Here is a 21,556-nt window from a genome sequence, read left to right as displayed (position 1 = left end):
GTATTCAGCTGTTTCCTGTTTTGTGTATTTATGTGCTGTCTTGCCTCAACAGAATAGAATTGTGACACTAAGTCACTACATACAACGCTCACTGTTTCACTGAACAGGCACTCAATTTAAAGAGAGTCAAGACATGAATTAACTCAATACTCCTTAGTTTATTATACAAGTATCAAGCTAAAACATCATACAATATAATTCTTATGATCTAACAGTCTAGAGATTATTGGTATAAGTTTTCAGTTAAAAGCATCAATACATCACCGGATATTGTAACATCACCCGAAGCTTTGTCCTTGATTGGGGAATTCCAGCAATCAGCACGGGGAAATACCGGGACTCACGTAGCACGTCTGCTGCGTCCAAGATGAATTCCAACTTCCCCATAGAAATCCCCAACCTTATATACCTAACTTTTAGGTAACAAACTATTAACTAACTAGCTAATCTTATATATCTAACTTTTAGGTAGCGAACTATTAACTTACTAGTGTCGCCTCGAGCAAACATCTTGACCACGCATCATACTGTACTGTTAGTTTAAACAAGTTTTAACAGCTTTTGCCTCTTGTAGGTTTGAACTTTAATAACCCTCCCTGCATAAGAAAGTTATGGCTTGCTGTAGCACAAGATGGAAGACAATTATTCTTCTTTATATCATACACACCATACACCATGCGCGTCACAGGAGTATCCACCACATGTGCTCTGTAATTGGGCGCTGCTGATCCTTTGTGGCACCATAAAAATAAATAAATAATAATAAAGGATCAGTGCAAGATGGCCACTGTAATAGGAACAATTGGAGATGTCTGCTATCATGTCTCTATCTGGTGTCTTACTTTCATATGACAAATCTTCTTCTGCAGATTCATACAAGGAGAAAGAAATTCCGGTACTGGTGAGTAGGAAACACGTTAATCAAGTATGTATGTTGTATGTTGTGTTTTGAGTAATGTCCATAAATACAGTATATATTGTCACCTGTACAGTATATGAGTATAACTACTGTACTTCTACCTTTATGTAGATATAGTTATTAATGATGTCACCAAATTGATAGATAGATAGATAGATAGATAGATAGATAGATATAGTGGGGAGGTGAGCGGCGGCACCCGGGTGCCGCCGCTCACCTCCCCACTGTATTGGAGTCCTGTCACAGGTCTCTTTGGACGGGCACCGGATTCAAGTACCGCTCTACAATTGGAAGTGCTGTCCCTTCTTGCTACGTATATATATATATATATATATATATATATATATATATAGAGAGAGAAAGGGGTGTAGAGGTGCGCTCAACAGGTAATATCACCAATCAACAATTGTAAAAATACAAAATTTATTTCGTACAATAAAATGGTTTAAAATACATAGGTCATCGGTGATTTTCAGAAATAGTTGATGGTTTACAGAAATTATTGAAGGTAGTAACTCTTAATGATTCCGTACAATGGTGTAGATTTGATCAAGCGAAATAACCCTACGCGTTTCGTCCGCTAGGGACTTCCTCAGGGGTAATACACCAAGATCTAGAAAAGTTGATGAAACAATGCCGTGAAGAACAGTCTTGAGTGGGTTTGAAAGATAATTCAGGGTATGAGAGGCTAGAAGGAAGAACAAATGCGAAGAAGAGGAGGGAAGAGGAGAGGTGGGTGAGTGGTTCCTTATGAGGAACTAGCGGTGAGAATGTAGACCAGAATTTCCCAGGTCAACCTCAGTGTGGGAAAAAAATAAGCATAACACATACCTATGGAATCTTTAAGCATACAAATTGAAGTACACTCTTTGTGGATAATTTTATAAAGAAGAGAAAGGGTGTGGTCACCGTTGTGAGTCAAATGACCCGGTAGTGCTTCCACTGAAGCAAAACAGCAATATCTGCAAATATATATCATATTGATAAACAGACGGGTATATATAGGACCAATCGTATGTCGATAGGTCTGTTTTGGCACATCGAAACATCAAATTTACAATATAAATACAAAAAAATGTACAGTAATAGATGACAATGGATTAGAGTGAATTAATAAAATACTTGAATAGTTCATAATAAGGTGACAATGAATAAAGGTATAAGCACTCATTGAGGACCAGTAAGCATGATTTTTGAACACAATGGCAACATAGCAGTAAGTTTATAAACAATACGTTTCTAGAAAACAAGCATATATATGGAAAGCGTACAGTACATACCAAAATTAAAAGGCGAAATGACACACCTCTCCGACTGAAGTCAATTTCAGGTAAGCGGTTGATTCTAAATGTCAACACATATGTCTATTAGACAATTTTGCAGGTCGTGCTATAACACTACAGATGGGGTTGACAATATAATGATCTGTGAGGGAGTTGGGGTTAAGGACCAGTGGGACGCTGATATATAACAGTCCCAACAGTGATGTCAATCATCCGTTAAAAGTGAAAAACAATAATGACTATAAGCCACCCCTACGTGTATAATGGCCCAATGGGTGCTAGTGTATATTAATTACATCAATAGAGGTTACAGATACCCTCTAAGGTTAGACTGATACAAAAAAGTTCTAAATTGATAAGGCCCGAAGGGCGCGTATAACACACTCAGTATGTGGCCACTATGGGGGTCCAAGATCATAGCCGTGCCACCTCTATACATACACAGTTAGTGGCATAAAGATAAACATAACACTATTAAATAAAGCTTTTACAATGGAACACAGTGTGTAATTAGGTGTATTGTATTCATGTGTTGTATATATAGTAAGGGGTACCTTAACATACATAAGTTGGTATTATACAGTATTAATACCATGAAACAGTATATAATTGCATGTGTTGTATACATTATAAGAGGTATCTTTACATACATGGGTCAGTATTATACAGGACCAGTAGGGAGCAACCTACCCAAATCAGCTATCCACCGTCTCGATCAGCAGGGAGAGAGATAATGACCCTCTACAATGAGGTGCTTTATATATCAGTACGTGAGTGACCTCACTTCCGGTTTTCCGGCTGTGGGCATATAGAGACTTTTCAACATTAAAGTGGGTAGAGGAAAATATAATGTCATGTAAATGAGGGGAGCGCTGGGAAGTGTGGCGTTTTAAATAAAAACGTTGTTGTTAGGGGGCGGCAGTTACCTGTAAGCAGGGAAATAACATACATTTGTATGAACTTCCGGGAACGCTATGCGTTCCAGCTGCGTCTCAACCCTCATTCTGAGAGGGTGGACGCCTGGATCTGGCGACTTCCGGAATTGTGTGACGTACTAGGAGCGTCTCAGACTTCCGGAAATACCGTGCGTTCCACGATATGGGCTTCTAAGAACGCTGTGCGTTCCAGTTCAGCGTGACAGCCCTCAGTGCGGAAATGCCGTGCGTTCCACGATATGGGCTTCTAGGAACGCTGTGCGTTCCAGTTCAGCGTAACGGCCCTCAGTATATAGGCTGGTCACGGGGGCAGAAAAAGGGGCAGTCTATGGTGCTGGAGAGAAATAGGTGGGAACAATTGAAGAAGATAGGCGTGGTGCTGTGTAGATAGTTATTATCTGGTTGCCCAGGTTACATAGAGGGCTTATAGCGCTGCCTTGGTTTCAAGGTTGCCTGGTTACAGGCACCTGGGCAGGTAACGCTATAGGTGTCAGCTCCTAACTGTAAGAACAAGACAGAGTGTATCTAAAGGTGTGTGTGACTATGATAAAGGAGTGTAAATGTATTAAATATTCAATTGTTTTTAAAAGGAAAAATTCCATCAATAAAGTGGGCAACTTATGATAGAGGTATGGGGTGAGTGTACAGGGAGAACCCTGTGGGTGTGTGTGGTAGGGGAATGGCCTACTCAGTGTGAGTGAAAGAATAGTGTATACCATATGCTGGTACACGATAAGGGTAGGTGTAGGGCTAAGTGTGACCCCAATATTCTAAAAGATGGGGGGGGGTTTATATTCTATGTGTTGTGTTGTAGGTGTCTATATGTCACCCCTTAGTTGAATGGGGTGGAATTCTAAATGTGGTGGTGCCTATGAGTCACAAACTTTCTATCAAAAATGGTAATAAGTAGACCAGGAAAATCCTAAATATGGTGATGCCTATAAGCCATATATTGCAATAATAGTAATAAGTGAGGAATGTATAAAGGTGGACCAGGCTAAATTATAAAAGGTTGGAAACAGTGGGGGATGAAATAAGTGCCACCTATAAAAGTGGGAAATGGCAAACTAAATATGTATAAAGGCCGATGGGTTAAGGTAACCAAGGCCCAAATCTGGATACTAAGTCCTAGAAGCACTATAGGATGACTGGAGTATGACAATTAAGTGTGATGGAATGATGAAAGGATGGAGGGTGCAGGTGCCCTCTGAGTATATTGGAGTTCCCTAAAGAGGAGAACCCCATGTTAAAAAATGCTAGAAACGTATGAACCGGCTGTGCTGGCAAATTACTAAGGAAATTAAACCAGCTAGGCTGGTGATTTATAATTATGACTAATAACTATAATTTAATTAAAGAACATAGGTTGATCGGAATCAATCAGTGTTCGAATTATAAGGTTTATAGCCCCACTAGTCCTGTATGTACAGATAATTATCTATGAGGGCGGTCAATTAAGGCACTCCAACTCAAGGTGGAAAAATGGAAACAAAGAAGAAGAAAAAGAAAAAGGGTTCAAAAGTATAGGCTACAAGAAAGAAACTATGTCTAAATTTTCGTTGAGACCATTGGGTGAAAGGGACCCCAGGGTATATATCCAGAAGGTTTCTCGTTTGGATAGAGTGAGTTCTCTATTGCCTTCTCTAGGGTTCAGGGGAATGTGTTCTAATACAGTAAATGAGAAGTTTTTGTCCGGGTTGGAATTATGTTTGTGGAGATAGTGACGGGGTAGGTTATGCGAGGTCAGTTTATTTTTGACATTTCTCAGGTGTTCTTGAATTCTCAGCTTAAGCATTCTTTTGGTCTTGCCTATATAATATAGGCCACATCCACATGTGATCCTATATACCACGAAGTTAGAGGTACATGTACATGGTAGATTTAAAGTGTGAGATTTATTTTCCACTGTCTTCCACATGAACGGTTGCTTTTCCATGTACTTGCAACAATTGCATTTAGTGCATGGAGTACATCTGATGGTATCATTCAAAAAATGTTTGCCCAATTTCGGAGTTGTTTTTTCAGGGCAGAAATGACTGGGGGCTATCAAGCTCCTCAAATTTGGAGCTCGTCTATAGACCACATTTGGTGAGGGTGGTAAAGCTGGGCCAAGGATAGGGTCCTTCAGAAGGATATGCCAGTGCTTGGTAAGGACTTTTTTGATCTGGCGATTCTCCTTGTTAAACTGGGTGATAAATGGACGATATGGTGTTTTTTGGACCTTCTTTACTTTATCCCGCAGCATGATTTGTCGATCTGATTTTTCTGCCCTTAATCTGGCTTCTTCAAGTTTTATTTAATCGTAACCACGTTCGATGAACCTGTCTTTGAGGATTTCTGATTGGCGTGTGTAGTCATGGAGCTCCGTACAGTTCCTTCTGAGTCTGAGGAACTGCGCGTAAGGAACTCCATCCTTCCATTTTGGGTGATGGCAGCTGTTGTAGGGGATGAAGCTATTTGCGTCAACATCCTTGAAGTATGTTTTCGTGTTGATCAATTCGCCAGGTGTTCCCTTAAGAGTAAGGTCTAAGAAATCAATTTCCTTGTTGTTGGCTTTAGAGGTGAATTTTAGATTATGATCATTAACCTGGAGGTAAGAGTTGAATTCATCAATGCTTGAGGCATCACCTTGCCAAATGAATATCAAATCGTCAATATACCTATAAAAGAATTTAATGTGTTGCTCGAACCTGGAGCCGTAGATGTAAAGCTCCTCCCATCTCCCCATTAGGAGGTTGGCATAGGAGGGGGCAAATTTTGTCCCCATTGCTGTCCCGTTCTGTTGGAGGTAGTAAGTACCATTGAATTCAAAATAGTTGTGTGTAAGTATGTAACTAATACACTCAATGATGAAGTCCACTTCTTTTTTGGACATCTTCGGATCTTTAGAGAGAGTCCATCTCACTGCTTCCATTCCTTTTGAGTGTGGGATGGATGAGTACAATGCCTGCACGTCTACAGTGAGCCAATGGAAGTCTTCTTGCCAATAGATGGTTTGGACTTTCTGTAGAATACTAGTTGAATCTTTTAAATGGGATTTGTTGAGAGTTACATACGGTTGGAGAAGGAGGTCTACGAAGTGTGAAAGATTGGCGCTAAGAGATTCTACACCCGCCACAATCGGTCTTCCAGGGGGTTTGTTTTTGTCTTTATGGACTTTGGGGAGGTGATAGAATATAGGCATAATGGGGTGTTTAACGTACAAGTAATCGAATTCTTTTTTGGTGATCAATAAATTCTTCAGTGCATTTGTTAGTAGCATATATAATTCTTCCTGGAACTTGGCTGTCGGGTCTTCTTGGAGTTTTATATATGTGGATTGATCATCAAGAATATTTGACGCTTCTCTTAAGTATGCCTCAGTGGTTAATAAAACCACTGCACCTCCTTTGTCCGCCCCTTTAATAATAATTTCTTTATCTTTCTTCAAAGTTTTGATGGCTCTTTCTTCTTGGGTGTTTAGGTTGTTATCATATTTGTGATCTATTATTTTCATTCTCTGGAAATCGTCATTCACTGAGTCGTAGAAAATGTCAATGTGGCTCCCCCTCGACTCCACTGGATAGAACTTGGACGTGGGGGCCACTCTGGACTGAATTTTATTACTCTCTTCCGGCTCGAGAGTAGGATTTTTGATAAAATGTCGCTGTAGTGTTAAGTTTCTTATAAATTTGTTTAAATCTATAAATAGGTCAAATTTTTTCACGTGGGAGTTCGGGGCAAACTTCAGGCCTTTATTCAAAACTGTGATCTGCGCTGCAGGTAATTGCCGCGCAGTGAGGTCAATAACCCCTGTTTCTGTGATGAGGCTCCCTGTGTTGCTTTTCTTTTTTTGGGGCTTCTTTCTTCCGCCTCTACACCCTCGTCTTCTCCATTTAGGATTCTCTTCGTACCCTGAGGGGAATCCATCATACGATGGAGTTCTTCTTCTCTTTGTAAAATGGGCCGTTGGAGGTCCATATTCCCTCCTAAAAAACGCTTAGAATGTAGGGGGGCAGGGGAAGGAGATCTATACTTGCTCCTGTAGTAATTATGCTCGGACGGAATTCGATTGCGATAGGTTGGTGGTCGTCTAGGGTCTGATCTATCCCTATAATTCCTGGGGCCAGAGTGGTCTCTGGGGTTTCTCCGCCCTGATCGATCTCGAGGGTGTATATATTTAGACCCTTGGGTTTCTTGATTAAACACGGGTTGTTGCCACCCATTATGGCGGTCTCTTCTTATATTATTTCTGCGGTATTTCGGTTCGTCTATATATCTGGAATCCCTTTGATGGTAGTTGACGTATCTGTACCCTTCAGTGTTTTTAGGTCTAGTGTATTGTTGGTTAGGTTCTGTCCTTCTCTCAAAATTTGACCAATTCCTTATTTTCCCATTTAGGTAATCGTTCTTATCGCGTATGAATTTTTTCTGTTTTCTACGAATGATGTCATTTTCTTCTTCGTCTAATTTATTTTGGATATCCGCGACATCCCGTTTGAATTCCTCACTCTCACCGAATTTCTCCAAAAGTTTCTCGATTCTGTTAAGTTCCTCTTCTGTTTTGAGGATTTCCCTCTTTCTTTCATCTACAATAAGGGCTATAAGTTTAGATGAACATTCATCCAAAATGGCGTTCCAATGTGTCAGGAAATCTTCATTACTGTTACCCATTGTGGGTGTTTTGTTAATTCTTAACCCCCTTGGGATACGGCCCACCTCTAGGTATTTTTCCAAGGTATTGATATCGTACCAATTCCTTAGCTCCCTTAGGGTGAGTTTTTCCACTGTGTTCAGATAGTTGTAGTAGTCATCCTCCTCCGTATCGATCATTTGTTCTTCCTCCAGAAAGATGTTTTTTACTCTGTTGGATCTTTTTGATCTATCATAAAACGGCATATTTACTGGCAGCAGGTGGGGTACACTTAGCAGCTGAACCTAGGTCCACAAGATAGAGAAACAAAAGGGGGTTGTGTCCCCGTTCTGCGCCAATAGGTGAGCAGCACTCTTCTAAAAACTCCGCCGCTAATGGGAGTCTGAAGTACAAGATAGAGAGAAAGGGGTGTAGAGGTGCGCTCAACAGGTAATATCACCAATCAACAATTGTAAAAATACAAAATTTATTTCGTACAATAAAATGGTTTAAAATACATAGGTCATCGGTGATTTTCAGAAATAGTTGATGGTTTACAGAAATTATTGAAGGTAGTAACTCTTAATGATTCCGTACAATGGTGTAGATTTGATCAAGCGAAATAACCCTACGCGTTTCGTCCGCTAGGGACTTCCTCAGGGGTAATACACCAAGATCTAGAAAAGTTGATGAAACAATGCCGTGAAGAACAGTCTTGAGTGGGTTTGAAAGATAATTCAGGGTATGAGAGGCTAGAAGGAAGAACAAATGCGAAGAAGAGGAGGGAAGAGGAGAGGTGGGTGAGTGGTTCCTTATGAGGAACTAGCGGTGAGAATGTAGACCAGAATTTCCCAGGTCAACCTCAGTGTGGGAAAAAAATAAGCATAACACATACCTATGGAATCTTTAAGCATACAAATTGAAGTACACTCTTTGTGGATAATTTTATAAAGAAGAGAAAGGGTGTGGTCACCGTTGTGAGTCAAATGACCCGGTAGTGCTTCCACTGAAGCAAAACAGCAATATCTGCAAATATATATCATATTGATAAACAGACGGGTATATATAGGACCAATCGTATGTCGATAGGTCTGTTTTGGCACATCGAAACATCAAATTTACAATATAAATACAAAAAAATGTACAGTAATAGATGACAATGGATTAGAGTGAATTAATAAAATACTTGAATAGTTCATAATAAGGTGACAATGAATAAAGGTATAAGCACTCATTGAGGACCAGTAAGCATGATTTTTTAACACAATGGCAACATAGCAGTAAGTTTATAAACAATACGTTTCTAGAAAACAAGCATATATATGGAAAGCGTACAGTACATACCAAAATTAAAAGGCGAAATGACACACCTCTCCGACTGAAGTCAATTTCAGGTAAGCGGTTGATTCTAAATGTCAACACATATGTCTATTAGACAATTTTGCAGGTCGTGCTATAACACTACAGATGGGGTTGACAATATAATGATCTGTGAGGGAGTTGGGGTTAAGGACCAGTGGGACGCTGATATATAACAGTCCCAACAGTGATGTCAATCATCCGTTAAAAGTGAAAAACAATAATGACTATAAGCCACCCCTACGTGTATAATGGCCCAATGGGTGCTAGTGTATATTAATTACATCAATAGAGGTTACAGATACCCTCTAAGGTTAGACTGATACAAAAAAGTTCTAAATTGATAAGGCCCGAAGGGCGCGTATAACACACTCAGTATGTGGCCACTATGGGGGTCCAAGATCATAGCCGTGCCACCTCTATACATACACAGTTAGTGGCATAAAGATAAACATAACACTATTAAATAAAGCTTTTACAATGGAACACAGTGTGTAATTAGGTGTATTGTATTCATGTGTTGTATATATAGTAAGGGGTACCTTAACATACATAAGTTGGTATTATACAGTATTAATACCATGAAACAGTATATAATTGCATGTGTTGTATACATTATAAGAGGTATCTTTACATACATGGGTCAGTATTATACAGGACCAGTAGGGAGCAACCTACCCAAATCAGCTATCCACCGTCTCGATCAGCAGGGAGAGAGATAATGACCCTCTACAATGAGGTGCTTTATATATCAGTACGTGAGTGACCTCACTTCCGGTTTTCCGGCTGTGGGCATATAGAGACTTTTCAACATTAAAGTGGGTAGAGGAAAATATAATGTCATGTAAATGAGGGGAGCGCTGGGAAGTGTGGCGTTTTAAATAAAAACGTTGTTGTTAGGGGGCGGCAGTTACCTGTAAGCAGGGAAATAACATACATTTGTATGAACTTCCGGGAACGCTATGCGTTCCAGCTGCGTCTCAACCCTCATTCTGAGAGGGTGGACGCCTGGATCTGGCGACTTCCGGAATTGTGTGACGTACTAGGAGCGTCTCAGACTTCCGGAAATACCGTGCGTTCCACGATATGGGCTTCTAAGAACGCTGTGCGTTCCAGTTCAGCGTGACAGCCCTCAGTGCGGAAATGCCGTGCGTTCCACGATCCACGCATAGCGTTCCCGGAAGTTCATACAAATGTATGTTATTTCCCTGCTTACAGGTAACTGCCGCCCCCTAACAACAACGTTTTTATTTAAAACGCCACACTTCCCAGCGCTCCCCTCATTTACATGACATTATATTTTCCTCTACCCACTTTAATGTTGAAAAGTCTCTATATGCCCACAGCCGGAAAACCGGAAGTGAGGTCACTCACGTACTGATATATAAAGCACCTCATTGTAGAGGGTCATTATCTCTCTCCCTGCTGATCGAGACGGTGGATAGCTGATTTGGGTAGGTTGCTCCCTACTGGTCCTGTATAATACTGACCCATGTATGTAAAGATACCTCTTATAATGTATACAACACATGCAATTATATACTGTTTCATGGTATTAATACTGTATAATACCAACTTATGTATGTTAAGGTACCCCTTACTATATATACAACACATGAATACAATACACCTAATTACACACTGTGTTCCATTGTAAAAGCTTTATTTAATAGTGTTATGTTTATCTTTATGCCACTAACTGTGTATGTATAGAGGTGGCACGGCTATGATCTTGGACCCCCATAGTGGCCACATACTGAGTGTGTTATACGCGCCCTTCGGGCCTTATCAATTTAGAACTTTTTTGTATCAGTCTAACCTTAGAGGGTATCTGTAACCTCTATTGATGTAATTAATATACACTAGCACCCATTGGGCCATTATACACGTAGGGGTGGCTTATAGTCATTATTGTTTTTCACTTTTAACGGATGATTGACATCACTGTTGGGACTGTTATATATCAGCGTCCCACTGGTCCTTAACCCCAACTCCCTCACAGATCATTATATTGTCAACCCCATCTGTAGTGTTATAGCACGACCTGCAAAATTGTCTAATAGACATATGTGTTGACATTTAGAATCAACCGCTTACCTGAAATTGACTTCAGTCGGAGAGGTGTGTCATTTCGCCTTTTAATTTTGGTATGTACTGTACGCTTTCCATATATATGCTTGTTTTCTAGAAACGTATTGTTTATAAACTTACTGCTATGTTGCCATTGTGTTCAAAAATCATGCTTACTGGTCCTCAATGAGTGCTTATACCTTTATTCATTGTCACCTTATTATGAACTATTCAAGTATTTTATTAATTCACTCTAATCCATTGTCATCTATTACTGTACATTTTTTTGTATTTATATTGTAAATTTGATGTTTCGATGTGCCAAAACAGACCTATCGACATACGATTGGTCCTATATATACCCGTCTGTTTATCAATATGATATATATTTGCAGATATTGCTGTTTTGCTTCATTTGACTCACAACGGTGACCACACCCTTTCTCTTCTTTATAAAATTATCCACAAAGAGTGTACTTCAATTTGTATGCTTAAAGATTCCATAGGTATGTGTTATGCTTATTTTTTTCCCACACTGAGGTTGACCTGGGAAATTCTGGTCTACATTCTCACCGCTAGTTCCTCATAAGGAACCACTCACCCACCTCTCCTCTTCCCTCCTCTTCTTCGCATTTGTTCTTCCTTCTAGCCTCTCATACCCTGAATTATCTTTCAAACCCACTCAAGACTGTTCTTCACGGCATTGTTTCATCAACTTTTCTAGATCTTGGTGTATTACCCCTGAGGAAGTCCCTAGCGGACGAAACGCGTAGGGTTATTTCGCTTGATCAAATCTACACCATTGTACGGAATCATTAAGAGTTACTACCTTCAATAATTTCTGTAAACCATCAACTATTTCTGAAAATCACCGATGACCTATGTATTTTAAACCATTTTATTGTACGAAATAAATTTTGTATTTTTACAATTGTTGATTGGTGATATTACCTGTTGAGCGCACCTCTACACCCCTTTCTCTCTATCTTGTACTTCAGACTCCCATTAGCGGCGGAGTTTTTAGAAGAGTGCTGCTCACCTATTGGCGCAGAACGGGGACACAACCCCCTTTTGTTTATATATATAAATATATATATATATATATATATATATATATATATATATATATATATATACTGTCCAGAAAAGGATGTCACTCGGAGATGAATCAATGCAAAAAGAATAAGCGACAACTGTATGTGGTCAACGTTTCAGGGGATTTAGCCCTTTTATCAAGACCTGGTCTTGATAAAAGGGCTAAATCCCCTGAAACGTTGACCACATACAGTTGTCGCTTATTCTTTTTGCATTGATTCATCTCCGAGTGACATCCTTTTCTGGACAGTATATTAATTTATTGGATGTGCACCGGAGTCAGTTGTATCTTATCTAGGAGTGCCGGTCTCCTTTGTTTCGTATATATATATATATATATAGTGATGTCACCACCAAATATACAGTATATACTCTGTGATGACACCATCTATTATACAGTATATATTCAGTGGAGTCACCAACTATTATACACTATACTTTATATTCAGTGATGTCACCAACTAATATACAGTATATGTTCAGCGATGTCACTACCTAATATAAATTGATGTCACCAACATAGATATTGTATTCATTCAGTGGTATCCCACCTAATATATCCACTAATATATACACTCTGATCTAACACTATAATACTTGGACAGATGTATTAATCATTAAGTTACTGTACTACCCCTGTCTAGTGATTTTCAACTTGCAACACTCCAAAGAAGAATTAAAAATTGCCAAGGCACACCATCAGACCCCCACAGGGAAAAACATATTAGCCCCCACATGAAAAAAAAACATGGGCCCCCATATGAAAAATAATAATAATAATAATAATAATAATAATAATAATAATAATAATAATAATAATAATAATTTTATTTATGTAGCGCTTTTTCTCCAATAGGACTCAAGGCAGTTAACAGATATAATGAATGTAATACAGTATAGAAACAATAAAGTACAGAAAAGCTTTTCCTAAATCATACTTAAGGGAATACTTGAGTAAACAGGAAGGTCTTGACTCTATTTTTGAAGGATTCTAGAGTGGGAGCCTATCGAACTGTGTGGGAAAGTGAGTTTCATACAGTCAGAGCCGCATGGCTAAAAGCTTGACAGCCAGATGACTGGTCGACAGGTAACAAAATTAAAATCATTGGCCCACATGAAAACTAGAGAGAGTTGAACTGGTGGTGGTTGCTGTAACCTGGCGCAGATATCTCTAGATCAGCTGTTGTAAAACTACAAGTATTGTAAGAAGAGAAGTTTAGGGAATCGCACTGAGTTCTGAGAAAAGCTTTTTAATTTATTAATTGTTGATTAGTCAAAAAAATGGGGGTCACAACTGACTTTTATTATTGAGAATTGTCTCCTCTTTTCTTTATATGTGCAAATTGATGCTATTGGCAACTATTAATATTGACCTACAGCAGAGAGACTGGTTAAGTCTCATTCTACTTTTTCTCTTGTACAAATATATATATATATGCGCATAATTTACATTGACTGACTGATTATGTGTAGACACAGCAGCATCTGACAATTTCTCTTATTTAGAAGAGATATCAGAAATCATCCAGGATAAATTTATTATAAATAAGAAACTAAGGGCTGCTGCTATCTAGAAGAAATGTATCTTCTGTTGTAAAACTAACATCCCAGCATGCCCTGCAACAGTTTTAGCATGGCCAAATAGTAAAACTGTTGCAAGGCATGCTGGAATTTGTAGTTCAACAACAGCTGGAGGGCCGAAGGTTCCCCCTCCCTGTTCTAGAAGATAGTAGTATAATAGATAGTATACAGTATGATTGGTTGCCCACAGCAACACCCTGTCTGAAATATAACTCACATCTTAGTAAATTTCCCCCAATCAGTGCTGACAACTTGGGGATTGACGTTTCCTAGTTGAAAATTGCAGGTGTTATTGCAAATAAAGGTCCATACACACGGGGCGACTATGCCCAACGTGTATGGACAGCGATGATGACAATCATCGCTGCCGGGAAAGCCGCTTAATGCATACACACTGAGCGGCTTTCCCCCTGCCCGGCGCTGACGGAGGACGGCGTTGCATAGCGCAGCGCTATGCAAAGCCGTCCTCAACGCCGTTCATCTGCTGGTATAACCAGCAGATGAGTGGCTTTCCTGGCGATGTTGCGGGAGCACGCAGCAGCGCTCATCGCTGGGGCATACACACTGGGAGGCTTTGAGCTGAAAGTCGGCCAGTGTGTATGGGCCTTTAGTGTTCTTTGTCTGTGTAGGAGATTATATTTACAGGTAATTGAGTCAGAGCACTAGTCTTGCCGAATCTTCTTCAGTATGGTCAACAAAAGTGATAACAGTTACAATTATACTGAACAAAAATGATACGTGCTTTAATAACTGAATAATCTTGAAGAAAGCTGAACATTGTATCCACTCTATAAAAACCAATACACCAGCACAGATCAATTGACACTTTCTGTATAGACACACAATGATAGGCAGACAAAATAGTCTGGAGGCTCTCACAGAGGCATCATAGGGCGGGATGTTGTAAAATCCGCAGCCCTCTATCGCCCCCCTTCGCCGGCCATCGCATTTTTAATAACCGCATATGTTCTAACATATGCGGTTATTAACGCAAGGGACAGCTCTTGCGATAAGAGCTGTCCCTTGCGATGCGGTGGTGGCACTGGACATCCATGTCTGTGACCCGGGACTATGGATATATTGGTGGTAGAGTAACGTGGAGCTTATTGTGGAGGATCTGCCTGATCTGCACCATACGAGCTCTCCCAATAATAGCCCCAAAATGGACAATGGTAGAAATGACTGGGTGGTGCTGAATACTGGGCGCTCCCCCTCACTCCCTGCCTCTGCCAGACACACAATGACGGCACTGCTTATATCCCTGCTGCTGTCTCCGAGACACTAAAGTAGGGACCGGAGCAATAAAGAGAGAGATGACCCGGCGGGTACATGGAACAGACTGTCTGGAGGCTAGTAGTGAGGAATCACACTGTCTCCACATATACACTCACAGTACCAGTGTACGGTCATTATTACAAAATAGGAGGAAGTTAAAAACGTTTACAATTATAAATTCATCTATTTTTAGTTGTATCATATTACAGTATTTGATCAATGATTAAGTCCTTGTTACTAACTCTACAATTTCTAATTGAGTAGAAATAGCCCTTCCAATATACTGTGAGCTCATTAATCACATGAAACTTCAACTTTTGTTGTTGTGTTTTTTAGACTCCGTTGGTTGTGCTCATGCTTCAGGGTATCGCTCATGTGATTGAGCACATTCCCATGTAAGTAACAGGAGTGTTGTATGAGGTGGTGTAAGCTTTGTGTGTGACTGAGCACACTCCCGTGTAAGTAACAGGAGTGTTGTATGAGGTGGTGTAAGCTTTGTGTGTGACTGAGCACACTCCCATGTAAGTAACAGGGGTGTTGTATGATGTGGTGTAAGCTTTGTGTGTGACTGAGCACACTCCCATGTAAGTAACAGGAGTGTTGTATGAGGTGGTGTAAGCTTTGTGTGTGACTGAGCACACTCCCGTGTAAGTAACAGGGGTGTTGTATGATGTGGTGTAAGCTTTGTGTGTGACTGAGCACACTCCCGTGTAAGTAACAGGGGTGTTGTATGATGTGGTGTAAGCTTTGTGTGTGACTGAGCACACTCCCGTGTAAGTAACAGGGGTGTTGTATGATGTGGTGTAAGCTTTGTGTGTGACTGAGCACACTCCCATGTAAGTAACAGGGGTGTTGTATGATGTGGTGTAAGCTTTGTGTGTGACTGAGCACACTCCCATGTAAGTAACAGGGGTGTTGTATGATGTGGTGTAAGCTTTGTGTGTGACTGAGCACACTCCCATGTAAGTAACAGGGGTGTTGTATGATGTGGTGTAAGCTTTGTGTGTGACTGAGCACACTCCCATGTAAGTAACAGGGGTGTTGTATGATGTGGTGTAAGCTTTGTGTGTGACTGAGCACACTCCCATGTAAGTAACAGGGGTGTTGTGTGAGGTGGTGTAAGCTTTGTGTGTGACTGAGCACACTCCCGTGTAAGTAACAGGGGTGTTGTATGATGTGGTGTAAGCTTTGTGTGTGACTGAGCACACTCCCGTGTAAGTAACAGGGGTGTTGTATGATGTGGTGTAAGCTTTGTGTGTGACTGAGCACACTCCCGTGTAAGTAACAGGGGTGTTGTATGATGTGGTGTAAGCTTTGTGTGTGACTGAGCACACTCCCGTGTAAGTAACAGGGGTGTTGTATGATGTGGTGTAAGCTTTGTGTGTGACTGAGCACACTCCCGTGTAAGTAACAGGGGTGTTGTATGATGTGGTGTAAGCTTTGTGTGTGACTGAGCACACTCCCATGTAAGTAACAGGGGTGTTGTGTGATGTGGTGTAAGCTTTGTGTGTGACTGAGCACACTCCCATGTAAGTAACAGGAGTGTTGTATGATGTGGTGTAAGCTTTGTGTGTGACTGAGCACACTCCCATGTAAGTAACAGGAGTGTTGTATGATGTGGTGTAAGCTTTGTGTGTGACTTAGCACACTACCATGTAAGTAACAGGGGTGTTGTGTGAGGTGGTGTAAGCTTTGTGTGTGACTGAGCACACTACCATGTAAGTAACAGGGGTGTTGTATGATGTGGTGTAAGCTTTGTGTGCGATTGAGCACACTACCATGTAAGTAACAGGTGTGTTGTATGATGTGGTGTAAGCTTTGTGTGTGACTGAGCACACTCCCGTGTAAGTAACAGGGGTGTTCTATGATGTGGTGTAAGCTTTGTGTGCGATTGAGCACACTACCGTGTAAGTAACAGGTGTGTTGTATGATGTGGTGTAAGTTTTGTGTGCGATTGAGCACACTACCATGTAAGTAACAGGTTATGTTGTATGATGTGGTGTAAGCTTTGTGTGCGATTGAGCACATTACCATGTAAGTAACAGGAGTGTTGTATGATGTGGTGTAAGCTTTGTGTGTGACTGAGCACACTACCATCTAAGTAACAGGAGTGTTGTATGATGTGGTGTAAGCTTTGTGTGTGACTGAGCACACTCCCGTGTAAGTAACAGGGGTGTTGTATGATGTGGTGTAAGCTTTGTGTTTGACTGAGCACACTAACATGTAAGTAACAGGGGGTTTGTGTGATGTGGTGTAAGCTTTGTGTGTGACTGAGCACACTCCCGTGTAAGTAACAGGGGTGTTGTGTGATGTGGTGTAAGCTTTGTGTGTGACTGAGCACACTCCCGTGTAAGTAACAGGGGTGTTGTGTGATGTGGTGTAAGCTTTGTGTGTGACTGAGCACACTAACATGTAAGTAACAGGGGTGTTGTGTGATGTGGTGTAAGCTTTGTGTGTGACTGAGCACACTACCATCTAAGTAACAGGGGTGTTGTATGATGTGGTGTAAGCTTTGTGTGCGATTGAGCACATTACCATGTAAGTAACAGGAGTGTTGTATGATGTGGTGTAAGCTTTGTGTGTGACTGAGCACACTACCATCTAAGTAACAGGAGTGTTGTATGATGTGGTGTAAGCTTTGTGTGTGACTGAGCACACTCCCGTGTAAGTAACAGGGGTGTTGTATGATGTGGTGTAAGCTTTGTGTTTGACTGAGCACACTAACATGTAAGTAACAGGGGGTTTGTGTGATGTGGTGTAAGCTTTGTGTGTGACTGAGCACACTCCCGTGTAAGTAACAGGGGTGTTGTGTGATGTGGTGTAAGCTTTGTGTGTGACTGAGCACACTCCCGTGTAAGTAACAGGGGTGTTGTGTGATGTGGTGTAAGCTTTGTGTGTGACTGAGCACACTAACATGTAAGTAACAGGGGTGTTGTGTGATGTGGTGTAAGCTTTGTGTGTGACTGAGCACACTCCCGTGTAAGTAACAGGGGTGTTGTGTAAGGTGGTGTAAGCTTTATGTGCGATTGAGCACACTACCATGTAAGTAACAGGGGTGTTCTATGATGTGGTGTAAGCTTTGTGTGTGACTGAGCACACTAACATGTAAGTAACAGGGGTGTTGTGTGATGTGGTGTAAGCTTTGTGTGTGACTGAGCACACTCCCGTGTAAGTAACAGGGGTGTTGTATGATGTGGTGTAAGCTTTGTGTGCGATTGAGCACACTCTCGGGTAAGTAACAGGGGTGTTGTGTGAGGTGGTGTAAGCTTTGTTTGTGACTGAGCACACTCCCATGTAAGTAACAGGGTGTGCACAGAGCTGTGCTGCCCGGATCTGTGACCTCCTCCTCCCTGCACTATGATCCTCTTCCGGGTGCAGGGAGGAGGAGAGCCAGCCCCCCCCGCCGCAGCAGCAGCAGCAGCACAGTGCCGGTTAAGGGAGGGAGGGGATCCCACTGCTTAGGGAATCAGTAAGAAACTCATATCCTCATGCGTTATACCTGCGGTAGATATAGGGGGTTATTCTGGTTGATTCGCAAGCCTGCAAATTTGCAGTCTTGCGGGTCCACCAAACCCGACCTCGCTGACCATTGAAAGATGTCGAAGGTGCACTCATATAAAAGTGACTTTCAAGTCACTTCCATATGCGTGCATGCTGTGACAGATATGGGCGGCCAGCTGACATCCAGTGATGTACACTTAGACACAGAGCCAGATTAAGCCTTCGGGGGGCCCCCTCCTACTTGTCATTACTGGCCGCAAACTGCATGGGAGAATATTACACTGTCAAAACACAGAGCAAAGGCAGTATCAACTTGGTCAATGGTCAACTGCGGGGGGGGGTTAATATATATATATATATATATATATATATATATATATATATACATATTAATACCGCATGAAAAGCCTGTGTTTGTCCCTCTGTACCTTACTCTGTAGGAGCCCTGACAGGCTCAGAGCTGCCTCTAAGTAAAAACCCTCCCATGACTTGGCTGCTGCTGCTGTCCTCCATGGGCCTGAGAAGCGTGTAATGAGCTCCACCATGCAGAGCTCAGCTCAAGCCTCTCATCCTTTGACCTCTTGTGCAAAGTCTCATTGGACTTAGTCAGCTCCCAGTAATGCACTGCACACTTGTGTAGTTAGTGTGCCCCGCCTCCCGATGCTCAGCACCATTAATCATTGTTACATTGGCAGATAGGTGAAGTTGCAGCACTACCCCGCTCCCATGCACAAAACCTTTAGCTTAAAAAAAAATACATGTCAACCACAGGGGGCCCCCAGATAGAGGGGGGCCCAGGGGTACTGACCCCCTGTGTCCCCACTATAATACAGCCCTGCTTAGACAGTGTCCTTGTCGACCTATGTCGACATACTGTAGACACCCTTAAAACATTAAAAACTCATGTTGACCTTTTACCTGATGACCCTGTTGACCTTGTGACTGTCTATCATGAGTCGGTCTATGATTTATACCATAACAGGAGGGAGAGCTTTGTTACCTAGCAGAATGTCCGGAGGCCACACAATACATCTCTGATATTCTGCCAGTGTGAGTCCTGGGGACTACACAGTAACACAGTGATACAATGTATATATCTAGGGTTAGCTACTATGTATTTGTAAGGATCTAGGGCCTGATTCTAGATGACTCGGTAAGCTGGGAAGATCGCAGCTTTCCGAGTCCCAGAGTGCCCCCTGCCCCGCTGCCCCACCTCCCACCCAGCCTTTGTATCCCTCGCATGTGCCCGCAGCTGGAGAAATCATTAGATGGTCGGCAACAATCAAATGATTTCTCCTGGGCTCACAATTATAAGTCAGAGGAGATTCACTTATAGTTGTGGCCGCGGGGGCGAAGACAGGGTGGGCGGCTGATGTCATCATGTAATGTCAGCCACCCGCCCCCAGCATACTCTCTCCCACCCGCATTCCCAGCATTGTCATGGGGACACACATGCAACGCTTGGTGTTCCCATGTCCCAGCACTGCCCCTGTCCCGCCCCCTTCACTCCCAGCTGTGAACTGCCCGGAGACATTGTAAATCACACAAAAATTAGCATGCACAAACCTCAACCATTGGGCAGGGACCAATTTCGCTACTTGCGAAAGAACCAGAATCGCCCCCCCCTAGTGTCGGCCCCTTACGGTGTATTGTTGTATTCTTGAAAAATTATGTCTATGATGTTATAGTGGGTGGGTCGGTATGTGCTGTGTATATGATGTTATGGTGGATGGGTCGGTATGTGCTGTGTCTATGATGTTATAGTGGGTGGGTCGGTATGTGCTGTGTCTATGATGTTATAGTGGGTGGGTCGGTATGTGCTGTGTCTATGATGTTATAGTGGATGGGTCGGTATGTGCTGTGTCTATGATGTTATAGTGGGTGGGTCGGTATGTGCTGTGTATATGATGTTATGGTGGATGGGTCGGTATGTGCTGTGTCTATGATGTTATAGTGGGTGGGTCGGTATGTGCTGTGTCTATGATGTTATAGTGGGTGGGTCGGTATGTGCTGTGTATATGATGTTATAGTGGGTGGGTCGGTATGTGCTGTGTCTATGATGTTATAGTGGATGGGTCAGTAGGTGCTGAGTATAATCTCCTTTCTGTCTGTAAGAATCCGGACAATGGTTTCCAGTCTGTTATGTCCGCCTACTGCACAAGGTCATGTGATCCTTCGCTGACGGAACGTGCTGCGCTGGAGAAGGTTCTACTAGTCGTCATTACGGAGACCCAAGAACATTATTCACCAATGGCTGCTTTACCTGTCCCGTACTAATCAGCGACATATCATTCACAGAACAATACAGTATATTATATATATATTCATGTACATTATGTGTCTCCAGGTCCCGGGCTGTATAATAAATCCCCTGTAATATTCTATGTATCTGAGTGGTTTGTAAAGACAAACAGGGATAGGATGTAAGGTGTCAGTATTGATTTACAGCGGGCCAGTGGCGTCATAATGGGGGTGCGTCCACACCCAGGTGTCACCTTCAGAGGGGTGACACCAGATTGCCGGCGCTACACACAACCCTCCTCCGGAAGCAACCATGAATGCTGGACACTCCCCTTTTTTATTAGGCCACACCCATCTTTGGACGACCACAACTCCCTCTAGAATTTCTTATGATGTCATTCTTGGGGCGGAAATGTGGAGGAACATGAGTAAATTGATGTGAGATGTGTAACATAACGAAATGACAGTATTGTCACCAAATGACACCTGGATAAATGACACGACTTTTCTGTCTGGTTGTTCAGTATGGAAGCTATAAACCATTGGAATTACAGACAACTGCACACGTTCAGGCAGATTGCATGTGTCCATTTATAGAACCAGTTTATCTGAACAACCGTTCTTGCATATTTCTGCCTGTTGGTACGGATTGCTCCGCTGTTGCTTTGCTTATTGTAGCAGGATC

General features: G+C 41.9%; 1 protein-coding gene across 1 annotated transcript in view; it reads left to right on the top strand.

Moving 5' to 3' along the window:
- LOC146019729 (uncharacterized) overlaps positions 1-21,014 on the top strand; it is a 43,397-nt gene extending 22,383 nt beyond the window's left edge. Inside the window, exons 4-6 of the mRNA XM_083152242.1 lie at positions 870-901; positions 15,466-15,524; positions 20,746-21,014. Coding sequence (XP_083008368.1) covers positions 870-901; positions 15,466-15,524; positions 20,746-20,812 — 158 coding nt within the window. The 3' untranslated portion in view covers positions 20,813-21,014. The remainder of the gene's footprint in view (positions 1-869; positions 902-15,465; positions 15,525-20,745) is intronic.
- The last annotated feature ends 542 nt before the right edge of the window (positions 21,015-21,556 follow it).

This window comes from Crinia signifera, chromosome 7 (genome assembly GCF_055691185.1).
Source record: "Crinia signifera chromosome 7, ASM5569118v1, whole genome shotgun sequence".
NCBI classification, from domain to species: Eukaryota; Metazoa; Chordata; class Amphibia; order Anura; family Myobatrachidae; genus Crinia; species Crinia signifera.
Note: the sequence above shows the minus strand (reverse complement) of the source record. Positions and strands in the feature narration are given on the sequence as shown.